This window comes from Drosophila miranda, chromosome 4 (assembly GCF_003369915.1).
Source record: "Drosophila miranda strain MSH22 chromosome 4, D.miranda_PacBio2.1, whole genome shotgun sequence".
Taxonomy (NCBI): Eukaryota; Metazoa; Arthropoda; class Insecta; order Diptera; family Drosophilidae; genus Drosophila; species Drosophila miranda.
In genome coordinates this window covers 31,846,981-31,873,932 of record NC_046677.1, presented here as the reverse complement: position 1 = coordinate 31,873,932, position 26,952 = coordinate 31,846,981, and the positions used below count along the sequence as shown (strand labels likewise).

General features: G+C 44.5%; 2 protein-coding genes across 3 annotated transcripts; one reads left to right on the top strand and one right to left on the bottom strand.

Moving 5' to 3' along the window:
- Positions 1 to 348: 348 nt before the first annotated feature.
- LOC108163166 lies at positions 349 to 23,595 on the top strand. Of its 2 annotated transcripts, XM_017298291.2 has the most exons (3): positions 349 to 1,280; positions 8,744 to 9,053; positions 21,101 to 23,595. In XM_017298291.2, the coding sequence occupies exons 1-3, from the start codon at positions 1,189 to 1,191 to the stop codon at positions 22,574 to 22,576; spliced, it is 1,878 nt and encodes a 625-aa protein (XP_017153780.1). In that variant the 5' UTR covers positions 349 to 1,188; the 3' UTR covers positions 22,577 to 23,595. The 2 variants fall into 2 exon arrangements, with proteins under 2 accessions (XP_017153780.1, XP_033248818.1); XM_033392927.1 differs by lacking the exons at positions 349 to 1,280; positions 8,744 to 9,053 and adding an exon at positions 18,171 to 18,191.
- Positions 23,596 to 24,758: 1,163 nt separating this feature from the next.
- On the bottom strand, positions 24,759 to 26,690 carry LOC108163730 (WD repeat domain-containing protein 83). Its single transcript, XM_017299187.2, has 4 exons — positions 26,541 to 26,690; positions 26,299 to 26,490; positions 25,705 to 26,235; positions 24,759 to 25,361 (listed from the first exon to the last, which is right to left on the bottom strand). Exons 1-4 carry the CDS (start codon positions 26,617 to 26,619, stop codon positions 25,234 to 25,236), a joined length of 930 nt encoding a protein of 309 aa, XP_017154676.1. The 5' UTR covers positions 26,620 to 26,690; the 3' UTR covers positions 24,759 to 25,233.
- Between the last annotated feature and the right edge of the window lie 262 nt (positions 26,691 to 26,952).

Here is a 26,952-nt window from a genome sequence, read left to right as displayed (position 1 = left end):
TCAAGTCGTTGAACTGTTTATATAGAAGGGGGGTTAAGTGGGCTAAGTTTCTTTTTCATCATAACTAGACGCTATATTGTTGTTGAAAAACAGCAATCGCCGTATTTAAAACAAGCCAGTCAAGTTGAAAATTGATTCATTAATCGGATAAAATTGTGTGGGCAGGGCTGAGGGTTATATCTAGCTAGCGATATTTAACTGAATATCAAAACGAGGAATATGTGTGATGGCTAATAATAATATGTTAAGTCGTCAGTATATTTACGGTATATTTTGAAAGTGAGACGGTATATTTCTGAGTGCCAGACGGTATATTTTAGCAATGGGTTGGCGGTCACACTGGTCGAGACACGTTCAAAACAAAAAATTTTTCAACACGTCGGACGGGTGATGCGCGCGCAAAGTGGTGGGGAATTTTTAATGAAACTCGTGAACACATAATTGCCGCAAACAGGGAAACAGCGGGAATAAAGTGTCGAAATTTTAGCCGAATACAGAAAATTCGGTTGAAAGAATACGATATACAATAATATATATGTGCAACATCCCTTGCTTTTGGTCGCGGGGAGCAAAACAACAACAGTACTTTGGCGCTTAACGTACAGTTCAACCATTGTTACTAGTATAGTGCGCGCGCGTGTGTATTAGTGAATACCAAAGTGCTGTAGCAAAATAAAAAACAGCTGCGAATTACACCAGAGATTAAGAAAAAAAAGAAAACATCTCACTCTAAACCGCCCAGGATCGGTAGCAAACCCGATAAAATCTATTTCGGCGCTTTCGTGTGTTAAGAGTTTTGTTGAGAGAGTGTATGTCCGTGTTTGTGTGTATGAGAGGCCAAACAGTTTGCCGCTAAATACGAAAAAAGCAGCTGAAGGCAGCCAAAGACCAGCTGACACAACGATCGATAGCGGTACGTGTGTGTGTGTTGTGTGTAGAGTGGAAAGAGTAGAAGCGATAAGAGTGCAAACAGTACAGCAACAAATTGTGGCATAAAGAGTGAAACAGCAACAAATAAGGAAAAGAGAGTAGCAGAAAGAGTAGAGCTGAAACAAAGTAAATGCAACAAAATAGCAACAATAGAAACACGTGTTTCACCAGTGGCTAAGAGAATTATTAGGAGGAAAACGAGAACGACAATTACTGTGCGATTTGCGTCGCCCACAATAAGCCAATACACGATCAAACATGTCTGGAGTACCGGTCGCCATCAAAACGGAGGAAGTCATACTAGAAAACGCCGAATACAACAGCGCAGAGGAATTGGATGAGGAATTACAGTAAGTTCCATTCTCCAAAATCGTATTATGTTTATGTTTTTGCTTATAGGAATAGCAGTAACAAGAGACCCAGAGCTTTGGTTGCATTTTTTTATCACGCAAATTATTGATTATTTTTACTATAAGCGCGCGGTCTCTTTCTCTCGCCTTCTTTTCTGAGAGAGTGAGAGCGAAGGCAGAGAGAGAGAGAGCGTAGAACCTTTTGCCGCCTGTTTTGCCGACAAAACAAATACGGCACAAAAACACAACCACCACCACTACCAATGCAGCAGAAGTAGCAGTCGAATTCCATTCCCATTTCCACACCATTCCACTTCCATGCTGTTTCTTGTTGCTGGAATAAATGTGACGCTACTTTTTTTTTCATCATTCTCCTTTTCCTCTTGTTCCGCTCTTTCTGGCTGTTTGTACGCTCTTGTTTTTTGCCTCGCCTCGTTGTCGTCCATATTGTAAAAACGGCTGTTTTTGTCAATTTATTCAGCGGCGCTACACTGCAGGCCAATATATTGTGTCAGCAAGAAAATCTAAAACCATTAGGATTTGAGCTCATAAGCGAATGAATATTTAGTTAATTGAGTATTGAAATACACGTACAGTATATTTTTAGCCTGAAATCGCTCTTAAACCTCTGCCTCAAAGCGTTTACAGCTGCTAGATAGCCAGCCGATCGTGCAGTTCTCTCCCCTCTTCTGAGTTTCTTCTTTGCGCTCACATGTTCGAAAGAATCAGCTGTCCCACTCGCTCTGCTTATCACTGGTTGCCTACCTAATCAACTTTTTTCTGATGCTAGTCGAATCGAAATCAGCTGTACCGGTATGCGTGTATCATCATATGGTTTTGCACTATTCACACGATGTTTCTACCTGAGCGGCGTCGTTTTCATTCTCCCTCTTACACACACCCACACAAGCGCAACAGTGGCCGACAACGACACGACCACCTTGTGGCTGAGAGTGCGAGTGAAAAATGCGCTGTAGGGAAAGAAGAGGAAAAGTGCGCTAAAAAGAAAGAAGAGAGTAGCACCAGCCCAGAAAAATGTACAGTTTAATTTGCTTTTTCTTTTTTATTGCTCTCTCTCCCTCTGCCTATATGTATTTGTTGATCGTATCTTCTTTCTTATTTGTTCTCTCTTATTTCTTTGATCGAGTTTGCAGTTTTTCGTAGCGAAAGTTGTGCCGGCTTATCAGAATCATATGGCACTCACACGTCACGTCACGCCGCTCCGCTTATCTGACATATGTTCTGAGCAACGAGGGAGAGAGTATGAAGAGACCAACACCCAGCACAGTCGCGTCACCCCGTAATCTCTCACAGCTGGGGTTTCAAGGCTTTCTTTGGAAATACTTATCAATAAATATTCGCATGTTTTGGTTTTTTCCTCCAATTATAAAAATCACTAACAGCTGACCAGCTTTTAGCGGCTATACAAATATGAAAATACACAAGTTTCTATAATATTTTGGCCACCAGTGTGTGGGAGGGAACTTCGTTTTAACAGCAGCTGCTTTACGGCGTGCCTCGGCTAAAAGTCTCCGCACGTTGCACATTTGCAAATATTATGCCGCCTGCCTCACCATGTGGCGTCATTTCCGCTTTTACCACACACTCTCTACTCTCGACTCTACTCTTTGTCGCTCTCTCTCACTGGAAAGCACGCCAGAGAGCTGCCTGCCACTCTGGGAAGTTTCTCAGCGCGTTTTTAGAATCCACAACTCGATTCTCCTCGGGTCAGCTTGCAGTTTTATAAGAGCCGCTCCCCAGTTTGCGAAAAGTACATAAGCCCCGCCATGAGAGTTTCTCTCGCTATGTTTGTGTGTGTGTGAGCAAGAATTGAGTGTGCTGGCTGTCAGAGCAGGAGGGCACGATTGACTGTGGTGTGTTTGAATTGCACTCAAAAGCTTGTTGCGCCTTTGCTGGTGTGGGTGAGAGCGAGCCAGAGACAGATTCGCAAAAGTACAGATGCCGCCACACGGCGAATGCTTTTTTCTACTACTACACACGTTTCATTGAAAAAAGTATAAACAAAAGCTGCTCTCGGTGCAGTCAGACAGCGTGCAAGTGAGAGCGACTGAAATGAAAGAAAACGAAACGAGCAAGCAAACACTCGCACACACAGACATACCCATACAAACATAGATACAAATCTGCTGCGCAAAATTTTTGGGCGATGGCTCTCCCTGTACCCCGATGTGTTGCTTCCACTTTTCATATGCCAAAACGTTTCGTCTGTTTTTTATACCTTTTGCAAGAGGGTATTATAAGATACGGGAGATGTCTGCAACGGAGAGAAATACGGCATACGTCATACGGCATTCGTTGACTGTATATGCCGTTGAGATCCCATACCATAGCTGAAAGGGTATCAAAAGCTTCGGCTATTTCATGTGTTATTTTTTTCAAGAGTCATTTATTGGCAACCTGCAAAAGTAGACAAAGAAAGAGAGAGCGCTCGCTAGTGGGGGAGTAATATGTGTGAGGGCGTGAGAGCAAAGCTGAGAGAGGCGGCTTCGTGTTGTTTATAAAAAACACATGATTTTTGTATACAACGGTTTTTCGTGCCATGCCAGGAGGGGGAGGGATACGAAGGCGGCAAACTACTACTACACCTGGCACCCCTCTCTGTCTCTCTCCCGCCTTCGCCACTCCCCTCATCCCCTTATCGTGAAATTGCAGATTATGGCAAATTTGTTTGCACCAGTTATGATTTATGCACTTTCTGTGCCACACGCATTGTGCCCCGTCGCCCGCCCTTTTAACCACTACCCTGTGTAACCTGAGAGGACGATGCATGCCTCTCCTCCCCCGACCTCCACCCCCATTGTAGTATTACCTCATTCAGACCTGGCCTTATGTAATCTATCTGTATCTGTGTCTCTGCTTCTACTATATTTTTATGGGTAGTGTGGCGCCAAATGGTGGAGATAAAGAGCAGTTGAGAGAGAGACAGAGAGCGCGGGGAATAGATAGAGAGAGGATCTGGTCTGGTCGATTTTAAAATATTTCATTAGTTTATGGCGCCTTTACTTTGTTGCACAAATTACGCAAGTGCAAAGCGTTTATTGCGTTGCATTTCATTTCGCCCTCAGCCGCTTCAGCCGATGCAGTCGCGCAGCCAGCGTCGCTGTCACCGGCTCGACCGGAGCGTCCTACGGAGGGAATTCCATTACGTTTTTTGCACGAAACAAAGACTTCCTACCGCTTGAAATTTCTATCAGGCTCGAAGCGAATTTCCCTTTAATGCATTTACGTGACTGGGCTGGGACTAACACAGTACATCTTCCAGAGGATCTACAGGTTGTTTGGGCTTTAAAGTTATTTCAACTGAAATTGTATTTGCTAAGAAATGTTATTCGATTCCATTGATTTTAGTTGCGGTACATGTCCCTTAGTAAGAATTAAAAGTACATTTGTCTTTCTTAAATGTAGTCCTTTAGCGATGTGGGAGTTCTTTCTAGCATAGTCTGCGGTGTCGCGCTTTCTCCGCTTACGTGATTTTCATTTATGTCAGAGTCCTTTCTCAAGGTTGTCCCCAATCCTGTTACTGGCTTCTACTTTCTGCCCCTTGCCCCTTGTAACGCTCTTGCTCTCAACGTTTTTGTTTGTTTAAGCAGCATCCCATCCCCATCTATAATATGACCAAGCAAAAAGTGAGTGTGGCAAGGCTGATAAGGACGAATTCAAGGGGGAAAGGGGAGGAGGCTAGGGCGCTGGCTGCTGTCGTCTGTGTTTCTACCATTGTTTACCTTTCGTGTGTTGTATAATTTTCATGTTTATCTTTATGAATTGAAAATGCCGGCCTCCCTAACTTACCCCTCTTGCCCCCTTTTCACCCACGCTCCAAGCCCCCGTTTTCAGCCTGATACATGCCCCCGTTTTCACCTGCTACAGGAACAGCGGGAGCAGCGGCAGTACGACGAATTCCAGTGAAATGATGACGTAAGCAGTGACCCAATAAACGTATGTACAATTTATGTGCAAAGTGCAACAGCAGCCCCAGAGGGGGAAGCGTACGGTGTGGTGCGGGTGGAGGAGTGAGGCGTTAGGTGCAACAGCAGAAGCAGAGGCAGCGGCGTCGCCAGCTCTCGATGGTACTCGTGACTTCGGCTTTGTCTCTCTCTTTCTCTGTCTCGCTCTCGCTGTCTCTGTCTCTGTTTATCGTTTGTGTGTGTTTGTGTGCACTTGTATGTGTGTGTTGGCGAAAAGTGGCCAATGAACTACATTGAACTCTGGCAGCGCGCAGCGCGCAGCACGGTGCAGCAGAAGCCAGAAGCAGCCCGCACCAACAACCAGCTGTCGTATGTCATATGTTCCACTGTTTTCGTTATACCCTTTCGGCAGGGTATGATGATTATGCTCAAGATGTTGTCAAAGCTGGGAATTAAGCTTCTACGAGCCAGTTTCATGAGCTCCTCCATTTGATTGATACCTCCTGCAGGGTATCAAAGGCTTCGACTAACCTTCGTCTGCTCTTCTTGCTTTGGTGAAATGCAAAAAATGCGTGCTGCATCTTAATTGCAATTAAGAATGTGAATGTGAAATCAAATCTCTCTGCCTCTCCCTCCACATATTTGTTTTTTATTTGATTTTTTTTCTGTGGGGTCCCACAGGCCCTGCAGCTGGCGCGCGCGTCTATTTAAGCAGCACTGGCTGCGTGCTAAAATTAAACTTTATTTTGAACAGCTGTTGTTGCTCCACCCCCCCCACCTCTCTAAGAAGAACAAATTGTGAGCCCCAAGTGGGGAGGGAACTTCTAGAACATAGCGATGGAAAGAAAGACTTCCGGAAGAAGCTAGAATAATTTGCCTGTGGGGAAATATATTTTTGTATGTATTTGGGGAATCTGTGTTCCCCGTATTCCGTAGATAAACAGTTCATCAAAATTGCAATAGAGTCTTCTCCTTTGAATCTTGGCGGAAGCACATACATACATATGTTGCAAGACATCCGGAAAAAATTATATTATTTAATTGACTATGAAAAAATCACAAATTGCACAGAAACTACTCAGAACATCTGTAAAACTCTACTTATCTCTGTAAAACCTATCTCTGCGAGTATTTAATCCCCAAATAGATAATTTAAACATCAAATATTCTGGCATGTGGATGAAATTTATAGATTATGCTGGAGAATGGATTTTCTAGCTTCCGGAATAAAGTGGCATTAAAAAAAGAAACTTAATAATCCACTTAATTTCTTCCCTGGCAAAAGGGAATCGAAAGGAATTTCCAGGATCTGCGGAGTAGTTCCGGGAAAAGTGCAGCAGGCTTATTAGATTATGGAACAAGTTTGTGCGCACTGCTCTGCTCTGCTCTGCATACCTGAAATAATTGCCCATCATAAAGTACGACCCACACACAGGTGCATTTTTGGAGCAACCAAAACGGGGCACACACAAAGCAAAGGCACGGCACCGCACTGCACCGCACCACAAGAGAGCAGATGCAGCATGTCAGTGCATTCCGAGAGTAGTTTCATTCAACTTTTTGGGTCTCCTATCCTTGTTTGGCTTTTATTGTGCAAAAAGCATCGAAACAAATGGGGGAAAATGGAAAATGCCAACGCCAAAGAGCCAGAAGCAGGCGCTGCAGCAGAACCGAGCCACATTCCTGTGCCACAACATCCGCCTGCTGTTGACCAACTTCAGAAGCAGCAGCAGCATCAAAAACAACATCTTCTATCGGCATCTCCTTCTTCGACTGCCGCAAAAATGCTGCTGCTGCTGCAGCCGGAGAACGACCTTTGGATTATGTGGCTAAAAATAAACCATGCAACCCCCCCCCCGGATGTCGACTCTAATATTTTCTAGCAGCGTCGTCGTCTTTGGAAATGTTCTTCTTCTTCTTGGCTGGAGGAATGCAGTGTTGCAACTTTTACGCAGACATAGCGTCCGTCTCGTTCTGGCGCTGCCTGCCGCTCTTTGCCTCACTCTGTCAGACATGCATGAAGGTAGAGCATAGCATACCATTGTGAAAATTGTTTTCATTAGCCAGCCAGCGGGGCAACTGTGGAAAAGCAAACGTGTTTCTGCTTTTGTCTCTCTCTCTCTCTCTCTCTGTTACCGGGTAAACCGGTTTGGACTTCTTGAGACCAAAAGACGATACTATGCTGCAGCATAGACCCAGGACAAGACAAGACCAAGGTATATTGAATAGAAGGTGTGGGCGGCATCTGTCCGGGCACTCAATCCATACTTCAACTAGGTTACTCCTTTGCCTTCTTATTGAAATACCTTGCACAACGCACAGCCCGAAACTAAATCTAAAGCCGTGTCAAAGCCGAGAGTCCGCTACAACAGCAACAACAACAGAAAATCCACACAGAAAATCACGGCAGTGATGGCAACAATAACAAAAGAATACCATATTGACAGCGGTGCTGTGGGCTCTCGCTCACGCTCTCTCCCACTCTTTAGGGCTTTGCTTTTGTGCGCTCTTTTACATGTTGCTGCTGCTGCCTCTGCTGCTGTTGGATAGTGCAGTTATTGATGATACCCTTCATTGGGCGAGTATGCTGATTTGCATAGATTATTGGCACTTCCTGGGGGTTAGTTACTGACATTTATGGAAAAAACCATCCCATGCCATTTAAATAGAGAGTGTACTTCTGGATTTATATTTACGTATGCACTAAAAGTAATGCAATTATATATCCAATGTCTGTAAATTATTATAATTTTAGTTGGCTGATTTTTGCAAAAATATTTATGTCTTTATAATACAGAAGTTCAGGGTAGTACCAGGTATCGACGAGTAGTGCCTATTTAAACACACCGCGTGTTCTGTTTTGTTGTGCGCCCATGATGCTGCCCTGCTCTGCTCTGCTCTTCTCTTCTCTGCTGCCAGCGCCAGTCGTGACTGCGACAACTCTCTGGGTGTAGGTGTGTGCACACAAATGCTTGTACTCGCTTTGGTGTGTGTATGTCAGTGTATTGTATTGGCGCTGTTGTGCTGCGGCGGCGGGTTCAACTAAAATTGAATTGAATGGAATTGTAAATTTATGAATGAATGAATTTTTCAGCGCCTTTGTGTGTGCGTGCGTGTGTGTGTGTGTTGTCTGTGTAAGTGTTGGCAGTGTATAAATTGTAAAAGTTAATTGGTTTTATGTTTGGGCGGCGATAAGCCAAGCTGAGTCATAAATATGTACAATACGAGTAGTAGTAGCAAATGGTCGCTTAAATGTGGGAATTATCCAAGAAATGAGAATAATCAGCAACACCCTACCTTAGATGGTCGTCTTTCAAAGATCTTTCAACTCAAAATAGTTCCTTAAACTTTTGAAGTACCGGTACAGGTACCCATAATATACAGCTCCGTGAGTATGCACCTCCTTTTGATGGAGAGAGAGCTTCTTCTTTAATCTATAAAGGCTTTTTACATTGCAAAATTTTAGAAATATTCAGTATTATTTGCAACCAATGACCCTTTTATACTTATACTTTCTTCATTTCCATTTCTTTTCAGATTACAATTAGAGGATTCGGGCGGCGAGAACACCTATCATATTTACACCTCAGAGACGGAGCATCAGACTATAGGCTCGCAGCGACGCCAATCGAATATGAGCGGCACAAACACATCCAAGGGGGGAGGAGGCGGCTCTGGTGGGGGGGCCCTCAGTGACGGCGATGGGAAGCCCGTGGCGGACAGCGAGAAGAGGATTCGGCGGGAGATAGCCAACAGCAATGAGAGGCGACGCATGCAGAGCATCAATGCTGGCTTCCAGAGTCTGCGCTCCCTGCTGCCCCGCCACGAGGGCGAAAAGTTGAGCAAGGTAAGTTCTCAAATTATCCATTTATACTGCGAGGTCTGGGGTCCGATTGCCTACACTGAAAGAAAAAATAAAAAAACACGTAAGCTGGGTGGCACGTTAGGCGCCACCTTGATGATCGACTTGAGATGCACAGGAGAATTTAAACCAAACAAAGTACACTTCGTGGGCATGTCTTGGCAAATTGATGTTCGATCTAAGTTTCGCTGATAGGGGTTTTCTTCCTTGAATTTTCCAACGCTTTCCACACGAAATGTTTCCTCCCATTCGCCCCTTCTAAGATATGTATGCTTTCGCTCAGTGTAGAATGTTTCTCTTGCACATCTCTCAACACCATTTATGGTCAAATCCCTCTTATTCTTCTGTCTGTCTGTCTCTGCACACGCAACTCCAATTACATTTAACCTGAACCCCGGGCCTGAGCCGCAATTACAGGCCTTACCCCGAACACATGTTGACAAATTGCCGGCGACTCCTGTGTCCACACACACAAGCGCACACACGAACTGCTTTACAAAAAGCTTCACGTTTTTATTTTGTTTTCAGAGAGGAAGAGCTTTGAAGGTCCCTTTTCGACATTTAATCGTCAGGGCAACGCAACGCAACGCAACGTAGCCGCGTGGCGCCTCTCAATTGTTGGTTGAGGGCGTTTCGCTTTTTTCTTTTTATGTGGTTTTCTTTTTTTTTCCTGCCTTTTTTTGCATACACACATGTTCTTATATTTATGGGATTTTAACCTTGAGACGACATCGATTTGTTGTGACGCGCATGTTGAGAAGACGCTGAAGCTGAAGGGCTTTTGGCTGGCCGGTGAGACGGCCTTGTCGAAAGGTTGATGATGGGTTGTCAGGGTATTACCACTCAAGCTTAAACGGCTTGGCTTGTGCAGAAGTGGAGGAGCATTTGCTCAGAGAAGGACACGCACTTGATACTCACCCTACAGACAATTATTTCACGTAGAACTCTTTGAAAGCGAAGGAACCACCAAAGACCTAACATTGTATGTACATCGAGTGAAAACTTTCTTGGCTGGAACACCCATCTTTTTAGTTTTTCAAATATCAAAGGGCAACTTTGCTCCAAAATGCGCATTTCACTGTACAAAGATATGTATGTACAAAAACGCCAACTCTCACCTTGAGTTTTTTCGAGCAGACGGCACAAAATCAACCAAATGTTATATTAAAGAAAGAACCGAGACTCATTTCTGTCTCTTTTGTTGTCGTTATTTATGAGTCTGCTTTTTGTGCAAAAGGATAGGACTGGAAACGTAAATTGGAAGGAATAGTGATGGGAAGTACGAAAAGAACTCGTGTGATCGAAGACCAGTAGTGCTGGAAAATCACGCAGCTTCCTATCACTTGAACCACAGTCATCCTTTGGTGCACTGCGAACGGAACGTGACTCCTTCTCTAAGCTTTTGAAGCTCAGCTTATTTATTGCAAATTGAAAAATGTCAACCCAAACTGCATTTTCCCATAAATCAGAAAATAAAGCGAAAAAGAAAACACTGCTTATAAGTCGCAGCATAAACAACAGGAAAGAGCCAAAGCCAGAGCCAGAGTCAAGGCAACCCAAGCCACAGAGAGAAAACGGGAGGAAAAACGCGTAAATATTAAAAATACTACGAAACAGGAAGAAAAGGGTAAAGCACAAACATCAAGAGTGACGAAAGGCAGGCAGCGCGACTGATGAATGACATAATGTGCATGACAGAGAGCGAAAGAGAGGGCCGAGGAGTAAGCTCAGCCCTGATGAAAGGTACGACGACGACTACCAGCAGAGAGGAGAGGGGCTGGCTAGTGCAAGTAGTTTATGGATTTTTCTTCTATGCACTTTTGCCTGTCACACATAGTAAACATTGTAGTAAATATGTGAATGAGCTAGAACGATAGTAAGATAGAGAGGAAGAGAGAGCGAAACGGAACCTGGGACGACAGCTTGACCAAGTTTACGCCCGCTATATAACCTCTATGTATACTTATACATATGTTGGGTGTACATAGAGCAAGGGAGGGAGCAAAGGGGGGTGTAGTAGGTAGGCCTCTAGAAACAGAAACAAAAACCGAATGAAATCAGACACACAAACCCATGGAAAAACTGCAGAAAAGTGCGAAAAATAAAGAAAGAGGAGCAAAAATAAAAAACTGCAGTGCTGACAGAAAAAAAAGTAAACGAGGCCCGGCCCCGATCCGGCCATGCCATTCACAGCTCTACGCATACAACGAACGAACGGAACGGCACGGCACGGCACACATAGTCCAGTCCGGTGCATAGTTGGTGGGGTGTTGGGTACGGTACGTACTGTACATAACTGTTATACACACAGCCCCACCCCAGCCCAGCCACAGATACTGCCCAAGCCCAAGCCCTGGGCACGGCTGCTGCTGCGGTTGTGCAGTGGGTGGGAGGGTGGGTGCACTAGTCTGTGATTGCTGTCCGGACCGGTGGAGGTCATTGAACTTGCACGCTAGGTGGCGCTAAAGAGTGCAAATATCCAATTGCGTACAGTTGTGCCCCCATTTGTTGTTTTTGCTTCTGCTGTGGCTGTGGCTGTTGCTACTGTTGCTGCTGCTGCTGCGTCCATTGGAGATTTTAGGCGCGCCGCAGCTGAAACTAACCTACATTAAAGTGGGTAGAGAGCGGGTGTATCGCACTCAGAGAAGACACAGACAGCGATACAGAGAGCGAGAGAGCAAAAGACAGAGGGAGAGGTAGTGTGCCGCAAAACTGGAATATATCGATTGGGCCTCACACAGTCCTTCCAGTGGCAAAACGCGCGCCAAAAGCTACCCCCAAAAAGTAAAGATAGGACAATGGGCGCCAAACGTGTAATGGAAATGGAATATAGAAATGTTGGCGCACAGAGCCGAAACTCCAGATGGGAACGAACCCCCACACCACTGGCACAGCTGTGTGGCAGGGTGTTGGTGGGTTGGTTTGAGCTGTGTGGGTGTGTGTGTGTGAGAGTGTGGGTCCTGTATCCCATGTTTCATTGCCATTTCGTTCTGGTTCTGGCCCAGCTTTTGTGGCGTCTGTCTGGCGCCTGGTAGGCAGCTGTTTGGACGACCAAAGACTGGAAGTGAAGTGACTGGCGAGTGAAAAACCCCACCAAAACCACCACCCACCATCAGAATATTGGGTGTTCAGCTTTGCAGCTGCGCACTGGGCGTGTTGGCCCGGCGAAATGATTTTTTTCTTGACTCCGGCTCTTTGACTCGAACACGCGGCGCTGCTGATGACGACAGGGGCGTGGCAGGCAGGGGCTGATGGAAGGGAAAGCAAGAGGAGAGGAGGGTGGCAGAGTGCACTAGGCCATTGGCATCGTCGTGCAACCTTTTGGCCGGAATGGAACGCAGCGGGATTGCAGTGGCAGGCAGTGGCCTCTGTTCTGTCCGAGCTGTTGAAGAGATGCTGAGGCTGAGGCTGATGCTGCCGCTGCCACTGTCGCTTCTGGGCCATGCCGCCAACACCCAGTTTTGTGAGGACCGAAGAGTACATAACAGGTACTGTAGTACATAACATAGGTACGACCTGATTATTATATAACCCCTATGTACAACTCGGTGCTCGGTAAGTAGTATATGGCGCATTGTGTGAAGCCCGTACTGGCAATACCATTTCGTAGTAAAAATGTTTGCTCTACTACGACTGCATGTGGCTGGCGCTAGTGCGGGGCGTAGGAGCAGCAGCCTAGCCTCGAAATCCAATTAATGCAGGGAGCCGGAGCCTGCATTTGCATCTGCTGTTTGTAATACAAAATTATTTGTATGCTTCAGTAGACGCGCCCAATTATATCGATATCCTCAGGCACAAAATGGGAGTACATTTTGTTTTATTTCGGAGAGCAGAAACTAATTGTTCTTTTTAATTAAGTAAGGACACAATGTACGCTTTATTGAAACACAATTTGGTGGAGTGACGGAGTCCAACCAAGAAGTATAAATAATTTGGGTATTAATTATAAATTACCATTAGATGTTTAAACTCTATAATTGATTTCAATCGAAATAAAGTTGATCTTTCAATGTTGCGCAGTTTCTTACAGTGTTGTAAATAGCCATAAAAGGCAATGGAATTAGTACTGCAAAGATACCAGGGCTGCAACAAACACAGCGAGAAGCCAAAGAAGAATGCACAAAGCAAAGAGAAAGCTGAGAGAGCAGGCAGCCCGCCAGACGCGACAGACGCGAACAGAGACAAGGCGATGGCCTAGCCAAAGCATAAGTGCATTGGATCAGTTATTTGCCGGGCAGACAGAGCGAGACAGATACAGGGTGGTGTGTGTGTGTGTGTGTATGAGCGTGCAAGAGAGCTTGCAAAAATGTCGGTCGGTCGTTGGCTGCACTTCTCCCCTGTCTGTCTGTCTGACTCTGAAGATCGTCTCGAGGCGAAACGACGCGACGCGATGCAACATCGTCGTCGCTGCCGTCACTTTGTCAATTGCAGACTTTCGAGAGCTTTAGCGTACGGTTTGTTGTTGTTTTTGTTGTTGTTGTTGATTACATGGAATGCCGTCTCGCCGGATTTAATGACTTTGTTGCATTATAACGGTTTTTTTTTTCTTTCATCAATGGCAAAGCCAAGAAAAGATCGCAGCGGGCACTCTTTTTCTCCTTTTGCCGGTTAAGATGATGGGGAGGTGAAGTCGCAACGCAGTGCACATACCCTGGCAGTACTTGCTCCGAGAGCCAGCCACAGAGGCACATGCGAAAAGTGCTAAAGAGAATGCTCGAGAATGCAAAAACAAAATACATGTCTGATATTTGAGAGTTGATTTTCTTGATTATAAAACTTCAATCTGCATCAATCGATGGAAATACTAATCTCCAAAGAGTTTCAAAAATGAGAAATTATTTCGGAATATCATTGAATAAGAATTGAAGGTGCAATCATCTCTGCATCAGAGACACCTCTTCAAAAATACAATTCCCAATTGAAGGGTATCTTGAACGTCATTAAAAAGTCGTCTACGACCGGCTAAAACGGCCTCGGCATCGGCCTCTATCTCCACGCGTACTATCGCGCGTACGGTTGTGTTGTGTTAGTAGTAGTTCCGTTCCGTTTCGATCCGTTAAAGATATGCAAGTCAATTGTTTTTGCCCATAATTCAGGCGCTGAGCAGATGCCGCGTCATAAATATTGAGATTTCTACGGAAAATGATTCAGCCGAACAGCTGATATACGGATATACGAGCTGGGCTGGGCTGGGCTGGGGTAAAACTCGATAAATTTCTATATTGTAAAATAATCAACGAGCCAACCGGCATTTTTGCTGCGCAATTACACAAACGGACTTGTGCGAGAAAGAGAAGGGTGGAAGGGAGAGGAGTCAGCTGCTGGTCAAGCAAAACAAAAACAAGGTTAGACCCGGCAAAAGCTCAGCTTTCCCAATTGCGTCGTAAGCTTGTGGCAAAGCGAGACACTGAGAAAGCGTCATCATCATCATATCGTTCAGAAATGTAATCAAATGTAGTACAGAGTACTTAATATTTATAACAGCCCCAATGTTCGGTTTTGTCGTGGCTTTTTTCAGTTAATTAAAACAGCTGTCTTGTGTTGTGTTTACACACATTGATCTCGAAATAAGTATGACATGAAATACGATCAGCTGATCTCTCTCACATGCTTTTAAAGTTGAATCTATTGTATGTGTGTGTGTGTGCTTTTGAGGGTCAGCTGCCCCACGCTCTGCCTCTTTCGTTGGTTGTTGTTTTCTGCTTTGGAATTTGACAACGACAACATTTTGCCGGCATGCGGCATTCACAAAAATGTCAAGCTTTTGTTGTTGTTCACTCTTTCCTGCTTTCATTGCTTCTGCTGCGGCGGCTCTACCTCCCCCTCTATTTAAATTCAAATCGCTTTCAACCATTTTCGCGTGTGTTAAAGAGAGGAGGAGAACACTCTTTCTGTTTGTGTGTGTGTGTAACCTTTTTTTATGTTAATTAAATGCTTTCATTGACCATGAGCTTCGTGAACGAACGCCGGCAACAGCAGCAGCAGCAGAGCCAGCACCAGCAGCAACCGCGTGGCATGCCGTGGCTAGACCCCATTGCCACTTGCCACTCTTTGGGTTAAAGGTTTTATTGACCTTTGACGTAAAAGGGGATTTCTTTGGGGTTTTGTTTTTGAATGAAGCTAAAAGTGCAAGTGACAGTTGCATTTTGTTATGAAATTGGGTTACACGGGGAATGGTGTGTTCCATTAGATCAGTTTTAGGTCTTTCTCTCAGACTAGGCAGCCCTGGTAATCCGTTAGCTTTTTGTTGAGCAGCAGCCCTGGGCCGTTAGGTTTTCAATTGCTGCGCTACGCTGGCGGTCTTTAATTGCCATTTTTTACGACTTTTGCCTTGAGACAACTGCTGGGATATATCCACATGCATGTACATATATAGCTGTATGTACATACATATGTAGATACATATATATAAATATAAATAAATGTGTGTACATTGCTGAGCTCACAAACAGCACGTGTTTGAACTTAATTAGGTTAGCGTTAAAGGCAAATAATACTTAAAATACTATATACTATAGTGAACTTTTTTCGCTCTGACTGCTGCTTGAGTCAGCAGCAGCAGCATCAGCTCGTTGAAAGTTTAGCTAAAAATTTGCCAAAATCTTAATGAGTGCTAAGAGATCTTGTATCTGTGTGTCTGTGTGTGTCAGGTATTTGTATAGATCTAACACAGCTGTTACTTTTTTTCTGGGCCAACTTTTAAAACGCAACCCAACCCATCATCATGTGGGAATGACTCTGCCCCAAGAGACCTCGCCCCTAGCGCCTAATCTTTTGCTTTCCCCCTCCCCGAAAAACTTTCGATGACGGCATTTCTCTGCTGCTCTCGTTTCCTTTCCTTTGCTTTTGATATTTTACAGTAAGCATATGTCGAGGGGTAGTCTGGGGTGTAGAGTGCGGTGCTAGTGTGGCAGTATAAAAATAACATCAATTTGTGCATTAGCAGCCGACAATGCCGACGCCTCTGAATGACCACAATACGCGCGATGTTGTCACCAGGTTTTGCCGCTTGCTCTCTTACCCTCTCTCTGTCTCCCCTTCTCTCTGGGGAGATTACGAGAGCGTGTTCGCGTGTGTGTGTGTGTGTGTGGGGGGGGAAACACATGTTTGGCGCCCAGCGTAGTGGGCGCGCCGCCAACCAGCTGTGTGCTAGAAAGAGCGAGTGCGACTGAACCAAAGACAACGGCATGGCATGACCATGTGTGTGTGTGGGTGTGCTCGCAATTCATCCGCCCATGTGTGCGTGTGAGTAAGCAAGCAAGCAAGCATCAATGCCGGCAATAGTAGTCGCAGCTGTTTTTCCTCTTCTTTTTGCATTTCGCGTAGGAGGAACAGCAAATGGCAACAACAACAACAACAACAGCGGAAAAAACAGCAACGTGTGTGTTCGTGTTGGCGCATATTTCCCATATTTATGGCCAAAAGGCAACAAAATAGTTTCTGCTGCTGCAACAAATCGTGTACTCGTCTCGGGTTCCGTTATGTTTGCTCGTTGATGCTAATTTTAGCAAAAAGCTAAATGCTACAAAATGCTAATGAGTATCAGTCCAAGCCAACACGCGCTTTTGTTTCTTCCTCAGTTTCTGTGAGCTAAAATTTGCACAAAAATTAATGTCAGCTGACTTGTTTCTCTTTCAAAAAGAACTACTCTGCACACACACACACACACATACACACATACACTTGCTTGCAAGATAAACAGCAACAGAAAGAAAAAATAAACATTTGGCGAATCGGTAAACAGGGAACTTCCCTTTAAAAAGTCCCATTGCATTCTTTTATCGCCCTCCTCAAATGAGCTCTGTTTCTGCCTCTCTGAAAGGAAAGGGAAATTTCATTACCTGCGACAGTTTTCTTGTAATAGATAAAGTGCCGTTTGTTTGCTTGTGGGGCGGGGCGCGGCGAGGCTGCCCCAAACTAAAAACAACAAAGTTGTAAAAATAAATTGATTTTTTGTTTTTATGTTTTTCATTTTTACTACATTTTCCGGCAGTCCGCTTGCCCGCGCCTTGAAACTGTAATGTATTTGGCGGAAAGCGTCACGCGTAGGCATGCGTGCACGCACGTAGGCCCGAAAAGGGATGGATGGGGCTGCATTTTCGTTGGTTTTGCTTCCATTTTAATCTCAGCCGGGCAAGTGAACACGTTTTTCAGGCAGTGATTGTGTCCATTGGGTTGGGTGGTCGTTGTCTCCCTACTACACACACCAGCACACAACAGACCGTCGCGTCTCTCTCTCTCTCAATTGCCAGCTCAGCTGATGACGAATCAGCAGCGGCAGCGACAGCAGCAGCAGCAGCATCAGCATTGCTATTTTTATGCATTTCGTTTTATTCAATCAAATGAAAAAACGGTAGTGTGGTGTGTAAAGGGTGGAAGGAAAAGCGGCAGCAGCAGAAACAGGCCGCTGCTGTAGACCGACGCGCCATTTATAGAAGCAGAAAAGCCGCTTCTCGTCAGCTGCTGCTGTACATGCGTTTCAGATTGCCACTCTTTTGGGAAGGAGAGAGAGCTAGCGGCACGAGAGCGACACCAGACACTCACTTCCAATTGAATATGGGAATAAATGGCTGGAAAGCTTCAGAGAGAGACCGTCGTAATACACGTGCCTGAGAGAGGGAGAGATACATCACATCAAGCAGTGCTAAAAGCTGACAAAAGCTTGCTTGGTTGGTCCCACATGTTTCTTCGCTACGTTGCTTCGCGTCGCGGCCCGACTGTTTCCGATTCACCCGTCAGCGCAACGAAACGAAACGGAATGGGACTGAAACGCAACGGAACGAATCGAAACACAGAGAGCATTTGTTCTCTTATTTTGTCTCTTATTTTACTTTCTAGCTAATGTTGAAAAAAGATGTTGCCAAACATGCTAAGAGCGAGATTTAAGAGAGAGCATTTGTAAGAGAGAATTATTAAGTTCTTACTAGAGAGACAGACGGAATGAATTGAAAAAGTTGTTCGTATTGGAACTGTCGCTGGTTCGTGTCGGTGGTGTTGGAAAAAAGGTACAGTCACCGCAAAAACGACAACGCTGAATGCCGCTTCTCTGCCAACGACGACGCTGTTTGTTGGTTGTGTCTCGAACGCGTTGCGGCCTCTGCGCCTGGTGGATGGCTGATGGTGGTGGGATTCTTGTTGGAACCAACGCGCGTTTGATCGTCTTTTATTTTTCCTTTGTCGTTTCTTTGTTTATGCTTTTGATTTTGGGTTTGCCTTTTGTTTACTTGCACTCAAACCACTACGAAATCGTATCAGTGTGTGTGGTGTGGCGTGGTGGTACAGCTGGAGCAGCTTATGGATTTTGTTTGCGTTTTTTCCTCGGTATTATTTGCCGGCATTTTCCAACTGCGTCAGACAGCAGCAAAAGCAGCGACTGCGGCAACGAATTTTCTTATTAGCCAAGGCCTAAAATGCCGGCTATTGATGGATAGACAGAGAAGAATACCATATGATGGGTTGGAATTAGTTTCAGACCTTTCAAATTTTGTAAAGACAAAAAACAATCATATGATTGGTTGAAATGGGCGAATCTTTAAAGTAGAGTACGAATCAAATAGGGAGTAAGGAAGGTTAGGTGTTTTTTCCCCCAATATTAATGATTTTTATGTGAGAATGTTTAAGGAATATTTACATACATACATATGTACATATGTATTTCTCGTGTAGAATGTGGTTTTGTCTGCTCCTAGAGCTCTGATGTGTTGTGAGACGAGGACATACATATCTTACTTTATGGGATTAGAAACTGGTGTGTTTTTTTTATACAAGGATTCTCATACATTTTCAAAATTAGCTTTGTCATTATCAAGGGAAATCATGTACTTCTTTGTATGTCCACATCAAATGAATAACCAAATCAGTGTACACAAATGTACATTCTTACATTTTCCTTTTTTCTACCCCGTTGTGCTAATTTAATTAAAATCATTTATTAAACTCCCTTGAACCCAAGCCTTTGCTCTGAGTATCTTTCCAATAATTCCAATGCAATTCTCTAACGATACCGCGAAATGGAGTCAATGAACGACCTTTGTGTGTGTATAACAGCAGCTAGAAAACTTAAATGTGCTATGTTATTTATACATTTGTCTCTTGATTTTCTATAAGAATAAAATATGCGCGCGACATTGCAATGCCGTCGATGCCAGACAGATGAGGCGATGCTTGGGGAGATGGCTGTGATTTTATCAAAAGTGTAGGACTAAGATGAGAGGCAGGGACAGCGGGCGGGGAGAGTATATCATAATAAACCTGAGAAAACTGTACACAACAACATTGCTGCTATCTCACTCTTTCTGCAGCGTTTTGTGTGGGTCGGGTCCCCGACAGCTGGTGTGCATCGAGCGAGAGAAGCGCCAAAAGAGCTTCGGAGAGAGAGAGAGAATGGGTATGGTGTACCAGCAGCTGTGCGGCGATGCCGGCGTCTACGAGGTGTAGTTCTTGTTGTTGTTGTTGTTGTTGTTGTTGTTGTAGTAGTAGTAGTGACCTCCGACAACAAGCAGTGCGACGCGACGCTACGTACGTCGTACCCCCATATGAAAAACAAGTTTTATTACTGCAACAACGCCAAAGTGGAATAAGATTTATTGTTTTTCAATCAAAGCCAAAAGAATTTCCAGCCGCACAACGCATTCCTTAACCATGATGAGGCTCATACTCTCGTATGTAGTATGCACATGAATCTGTATGTGTTTGGTGTGCACACATTCTCATGTGTGGGGGTGGCTTGCAATCTTGGGAATTTATCATGAGGAGATTCGAGGAACTTGACTTGGGTAAACTGTTAGCATTTGTAGCACTTGCCGACTGTAAGAAAGAGGATGCTTTTACGAGAAAAATATTCCCAGAAAAAGACGTATCCCTTACATTTGGTCGAGGATTGAGGACTATGCTAAGTAGAAATGATTTGTATTCTAAAAGTATTTCCCTTCAAGATTTTGTTGGAGTAATTATGCTGCAAAATGTCAAGTTTTCAAATAGAACCAGTAAAACGCATTTGGTGGAGCCCCCTAGTACTAGTAATATTGCTGGCGTTATCTTTAAATGGCTACGAAATTCCTTTTATATTTACTTTTTTTTGAGCACAGGCAGCTGCAACATTTCGCCTACGCGCAGAGACTGTAGTGACTGCAGGCAGCTTTCTAAGCTTTCTTGCGCCGCTATGGCAAGCCCGTCCCCCCTACGCAATAAAATTTGCGAGTTAGGCGGGCCACTCGGCCAGTGTTGGACATACTGGCGAGCGCGCGCATTTTGAAGGACACAAGTTCCTTCACCTTTGGCGCTCGACCGCCAAGCATCAGCAGAAGAGCAAAAGCATGAGAACGAAGCTTTACTACAGTGTTTACTATAAACACTACCACACGAGCAAAGGGCCAAAAAGGCAGAGCAGAAGAGAAACAAAAGAAAGGCAAAAAACGGCAGAAACACAGAGGAAAATACACAAACAAAAACAGACGGACGCCGAGAGCAAAGGCAAAATGCAAAAGCAAAGGCATTTTATGTACATAAGTTGTTGTTGCAGTTAAGTCTGCCCCTGCCGCTCCCTCGGCAATTATGCTGCTTCCCTTCATTCACTCAAGTCTCTTGCTCTCTACCCATGGGATTTGTATGTGTATGTGTATGCTTATGCGTCATGTGTATTCGTCTTGTGAATGATTTGCGTTGTCTCTGGAACGAAAGAGAGAGAGCGCATTGAAGGGCCTGGAAAATCACTAATTATGCACCATATGACATTAACCTAAAAGTGCATTCAATTAAAAATTGCATAAAAATTGCCATTGTTTAGCACTGATTATACATAATCTGTTTTGGGTCGATGTATGGATGAATGATTGATCGATTTAAGAGTTTTATTCTATGATAGAATCCTTTTTTATTACCCTTTGGCGGAACCTTCTCGGGGCACCTCAAATCCATCGATTTATCAGTATTTATGGACATACGCGCGCACTAAGAAAGAATTTTGACTTTAATTTAAACTTTACCTCTATTTTGAACAACTTCCAACCATGTTCTCCTTGTGTTATTTACAGGCTGCCATCCTACAACAGACCTTCCAATACATTGTCGATCTGGAGAACGGAAAGACACAGCTCCTCACACAGAACAGCGAACTGAAGCGACAGGTGGGCGAGCATGAGGCAGGCGGCGGTTCGGGCGAGAGCGGCGGCAGTGCTGCGAGCGGCGGCAACTACGAATCCAGCAGCAACATAACGGCGGTGGCCATCAAGAAGCGCAAGCTCACGGATAACGTCATCAGCATTCAAGCCATTAGCGACAGCTCGGACGAAGGCCTCGGCTCCATGTCCCCAGAGCCGATGACATTGCTGTCGGCGGGCGGAGCGGCGGTCACCACCAAATTGAACAACGCCAGCATTATTGCGGCCAAGGAACTGCTCGATATGAAGAAACAGCTGGAGAAGGAGCGTAGCCTGCGCCGACTGCTGGAGGATGAGCTGCAGATGATCAAGCGACAGCTGTACAGCGTGGCCACGGCACCACCGGGCACAGCGGTGGCGGCGGTCAGCGGAGGAAACGTCGGCGGCACCTACATTCCACGTGAGGTCATCGAGCATACGGACAACTTTGTCCGCAGCGAGGATCTTGAAGAGCTGGGCGGCACCGTCTCGTATGTGGAGATCGATGAGATGACAGGACAACAGCAGGTGGTGGTGTGCTCCAGCATTGAGGAGCTGGAGGCGGACGCCGCTGCCGAGATCATCACAGAGGATCAGGTGCACGAGGAGGTCATACTGTCGTCCAATAGCTCCACGGAGTCCGAGAACGAGGTGAACGTGAATGCCATTGCCAAAGCCTATGCCGACGGATGTTCGCCCAGTGCGGCCATGCTGCAGCCGATCCTACAGGCGGCCATCAAGGCCACGCCCAAGGTGGAGGTGGAGCGCATCCACGAGAAGATCGTCAAGGTGAAGACGGAAAAGCTCGACCAGCCGGTGCCGACGGTGCACTACCGCCAGAATCTGGAGACTATTGTTGAGGCCATCCGACACCTGGAGGGCGATCATCTCTTCTCCGACGGCAACAACGGCTCGGAGCACAAGCAGTACAGCCAGCAGCATCACCACCAGATCGTGACCACCAGCACGCATCACTCGGGCGTTGTGGGGGTCAACCATCAGCAGCATCATCATCATCATCACAGGCTGGCCCAGGATGCGCCACTCGCCCTCACCACCGGCAAACAGCATGCGGCGCTGGCGGAGCTGCGGCCCTTTCTTCAGATCAAGGGCAACAACAAGGTCATCATTACGGCCAAGACGGCCAAGGATGGAGGCGGTATGATCACCTCCGGTAGCAGCGTGACACCCACCGCCATCTTCAAGGTGCAGAGCAGCGGAAGTGCGGGGATGGGCCTCAGCCACCAAGGAGCTGCCACAATTGTCACCGGCAGCAGTGGCAGCGGCACGCCCCAGCAGCTGACGATTACCACGGCCCTGAAGCAGTGTCGCCCGGGAGTGATTGTGGCCAAGCAGCTGCCATCATCCTGATTGCCCAATGACGCGACCAAGACCAGCGCCCGATCAGGACCAGCACGAGCTAGTATTAAAGGCGCTCGAACGGTGGCTTCCACAACAACAGCAACAGCAGCATCAGCAGCAGCAGCAGCAGCAGCAACAACTAATTTCAACAAGCAGAGACATGCAGTAACAGTCGTCGGTAGGCCTCTTCCACGTAACGGTAGTAACAGTAACAGTAACGGTAATCTAAGCGCTAACGGTAACAGAAATGCAAATGCTAGGCCGCTGAAAGACCCTCTACGTAACAGAGGAGGAGGAGGAGGCACCACCACAGGCAGAAAACACATGTAAAAAATTAGTAAATAAAACAAAACGAAAAACTGGAAACGGAAAAAACTACAACTGAAACAATTTTTGTATTTTTGGATTTTCAAAATATTCTTTTCTTCAAAACAAAAAAAAACAAAACTTTCCATAAAACAAAAGCGAAAACAAAGCCACAGTAATTAATCGGAAAAATTAGGAAGAATACAAGCCCATTGTTAACTTAAGATAAGGATAAGAAGAAAAAGAAGAAAGAGAACGAGGAGCAGATAACGGCTAAAACAGAAAGGAAGAATATTAATTTACAAAACAAAAACAGAAGCAACAAAACAGAATAACGAAACAAACAAAAGTACAAAACAAACAACAACAAAAATAGACATACAAATTATTGAATGTTTTTTTTTATTATTTATTAATAGAAAAGAGAAACTCAAAAACACAGGAGAAACAATAAATAGCAAAAAGAGAAAGGAGGAGGAACGAAGAAAAGGATATAAAGAAAGTTTTGAGAGAGAGAAAACAAAAGCAAAAATTGTAAAATCATCCAATGGGGAAAAAAAACTAAGTAAAAAACCACATTAAAAAATAACATAAAGTATATAATATACATGCATACTATATATCGATAAGGTGTATGTATATAGGATAACCGTATATATATAAATATATTTATAACACATGCTTAACAACAGTGTTGAACTCTATAAAAACCATCGCATTAATTTTACCTTTCTTTAAATTATTTTTTCGTATTATTACTTAATTTAAACATTACCTTATTTACGGATTCATATTATTTTTTGAATGGAACTTATTGAGTTTTTGTTGATATATTTGTGTAAAAAATTTAAGTCTAATTAGAAAGAGAGAGCGTTCGTTAGAGCGAATGATTAAGCCTAAAATATAAAAAAACCCTTTAATAACGAAAGTAAGAAAAAAAAGAAACAAAAAACGAAAGAGAAAACTAAAAAAAAAAATCGTTTATTATATAAACTATATATTATATAAATATAAATTATATACATATAAACATATACCATAAACATATATAAATAATACATACATACATAAGTAACGGAACATTACATAAAATTAATACTAAAACAAAAACAAAAAATACACAGAAACAAACATACATATATACGAGTATATATATACACTACCTATACATAAAAGAATAAATAAATACTTTGCATACATATTTAATATGCTTTAGTACATAAGTACAACAATGTTCAGAGTTAAAAGGGCCAAAAACCCCCTTTCGAGAACCCTTAAAACCCTCTTAGGCCCGTCATACGCGAATGCCCACGGCTGTGCGAGAAGGATATGCCGCTATGGGTGTGTGTGCGTGTGTGCTGCTACACTCTGCTGCTGTCTTCTCTCTTTGGCTAAGCCGCTGCGAGGCTGCGAGCACGCGCGCCCTATGGTAGCTGCCAGCTAGCTACGACACCAAGTGTCCGATATAGCGCCCAGCCTCCGCTGGCGGCCTGGCATCCCGCGCATCCCCCCCTTCCCCTCACAAGGAGAGAGAGTATGAGAATGATCGAAGAGAGAGCTGCGGACAGAGAGGCAGACACACACACACACAACGCATACCTATACATGGTCATACCGCTCGCACAGGTGTCTGGCATTCGGGATAGGATATGACGGATGGATGTCGTAAGGAAACAATATGCAGGTCGTTTACCGTTAAACAAAAATCAAGAAAACGAAAAATACATTGAAGCATACGAGTATATAAGCCAGATCATACATACAACATATTACTACATACATTCATGCTCTATAAAAACAGAAAACTACAAAAAAAAAAACTAAAAAAAAATACAAACGATTATGTCCAATAAATGGTTTTTCCTTTTTCCCTCAAACAAAACTCTGGAGTTATATATATTTTTTCTTTATTGACTATCACTAGCATGGACTTTAAACTATAAGGACTCGCACAGACTCTAGCTAAAAGAAGAGCTGAAAACTTGCACAACTTGCTGAAAACTTCAGCTCCACTTTCAGCTGTAGTGTGCGCGAGACTAAAAATGATCTTTAATGTTAATGGTCTTCCACACAAGGAGCGATCGTATTCTCACTACAAGTGGTCTCAATTGATCTCTAAATGGGGTTAGCCTTACACAGGGATCTTATTCACCCTGAAATTTCTCTTCCACAATTGGGTTTAAATCACCACAACGGACCTTCTACAGGTCCAAGTGAGCTTGGGAGGGTTTCATCACTCCCCCCAGGCTACCGCCTGAACCTAACCTTGGGTTTAAATATCGACGTAAACATAGAGACGAGTCGCTTGAGACGACTAAGGATTTTTTTTTGATTTGCTAATGGAATCCATCATATCTTCACTACAATTGCTCTTCCTCGATCTGCAGGTCTGTGGTGAAGACGTACATGTCCCGCCGTCTGGCGAACAGCAGCTCCTCTGAACGCCTGGGATGCGTGGCCAGGGAGTGTACCACTCCACCATTGTCACCTGAAATAAAAATATTTACAATGAATTTCATGAAGGATGCTCAGCCCAACGATGGGATAAGATAGTTTTCTTAGTCATAGATAGATGTAGTTATTTTGATATCATTAGATATTTCGATCAAATTTGGTTCAGATTTTGAAATTGTTGGATTGGATTCATTAATTATACCAAGTTGTTCAAAGAAGTTGTTTTTACAAAACTGATATTTCCTATGGTAAGTAGAATCCTATATGCAGCCGAGACTACAAGATATGTACGCTGGATGGAAAAAGACAGACAGACCACAGAGACCCCTCAATCTACACGTCTGTAGAAATACATGAAATACACATTTCTTCCTTACTTATGCGTATCCTCTGCAAGACTTTTCCCTCCAGCAGATCCCAGATGTAGGCATCGCCGGCGCTAGAGCCGGCCACAATGTGCGCATCATTGGCCAGGATGCCGCATTCTATGTGATAGTCATCCGCCCGGTGTCCTTTATATTCGGACAGCAGTCCTCCCGTCTCACAGTCGATCAGACGCACCACACTGTCCTGACAGCCTGCGACAAGGCACTGCTCGTCCTGTGTTTTGGCCAAGTAGGTGACGGGTTCCCCGATCTTGTCGCAGGTCATCTCTCCCACACGTATATCGTAATGTCGGATGCAGCCGTCCAGCGAGGCGGCATAGATCTTGTTTTCATTGGTCAGAACGGTGGTGATGCAATCGCGGGCGTCCTTCATGACCTGGACGGGATCTAGGCGGCGGCTGCGTATGTCCCAGCACATGACGGCATTGTCGCGGCCACCAGAAATGGTTATGGAAGAGTCCTCATTGAAGCAGACGCAACGGACGCCACCAGCATGGGAGCGCAGACGGCGAACAGGTGTTCCTAAAGGCGAAAATCTGTGGTGTTGAGTGCATTACTGATGGAGATTTACATGAAAAATCGTACCTGTGGAAACATCCCAGTAGATTATGCTCTTATCCAAGCTGGAAGAGACAATGTAGCTGCTATCGCAGCTGCCAGCCACATCTGTTACCTCGTCGGCATGGCCTCCATAGGTCTTTAGGAGTAATCCGGTGGCAGGATTCCAAAGTTTGATCTTCTTGTCAGAGCCGCAAGACATGCAGTACGAGCCGTCCACTGGAATCATCAAATCAAACGTATGCTCTTTATTCATCATATCAACTCACCATTATAGCGCACGGCACGCACTGCACCCTGTTGGCAGTCTATAGTTGTTTTGCAGTGGTAATTGGCAAAAACCGGCATTGTTTAATTTTCTTTGTAGCTTTTGTTTACCAAAGATCAGAGTGACCGCGGATTTATCGTTGAAACATACCGTCCGGTCCGACCCTCAAAAATATATTAAAATATGCCGTCTCTTTTTAAAAATATACCGACGAATTATACATATTCCTCAATTTTGATCTTCCGTTGAATATTCCCAGCTATATAGAACTTTCAGCCATGCCCACATAATTTTAGGACGTTGATCAATAAATATTCTTCAAGATTGGCTAGTTTTTAGTTCTTGCTTTTATTGTATTTTGGCTAAATCAAGGCATAAACAAAATAGTAAAAAAAAGAAAACAGTCGCATTGT

Bases quoted from the DNA above. Each gene is read 5' to 3' on its own strand.
- LOC108163166 (XM_017298291.2), top strand. From the start codon at position 1,189: ATGTCTGGAGTACCGGTCGCCATCAAAACGGAGGAAGTCATACTAGAA. The intron at 1,281-8,743 runs GTAAGTTCCATT...ATTTCTTTTCAG, and splicing joins GAATTGGATGAGGAATTACA to ATTACAATTAGAGGATTCGG. The intron at 9,054-21,100 runs GTAAGTTCTCAA...TGTTATTTACAG, and splicing joins AGGGCGAAAAGTTGAGCAAG to GCTGCCATCCTACAACAGAC.
- LOC108163730 (XM_017299187.2), bottom strand. From the start codon at position 26,619: ATGCCGGTTTTTGCCAATTACCACTGCAAAACAACTATAGACTGCCAA. The intron at 26,491-26,540 runs GTGAGTTGATAT...TGATGATTCCAG, and splicing joins GCGTGCCGTGCGCTATAATG to TGGACGGCTCGTACTGCATG. The intron at 26,236-26,298 runs GTACGATTTTTC...TTTCGCCTTTAG, and splicing joins CTACTGGGATGTTTCCACAG to GAACACCTGTTCGCCGTCTG.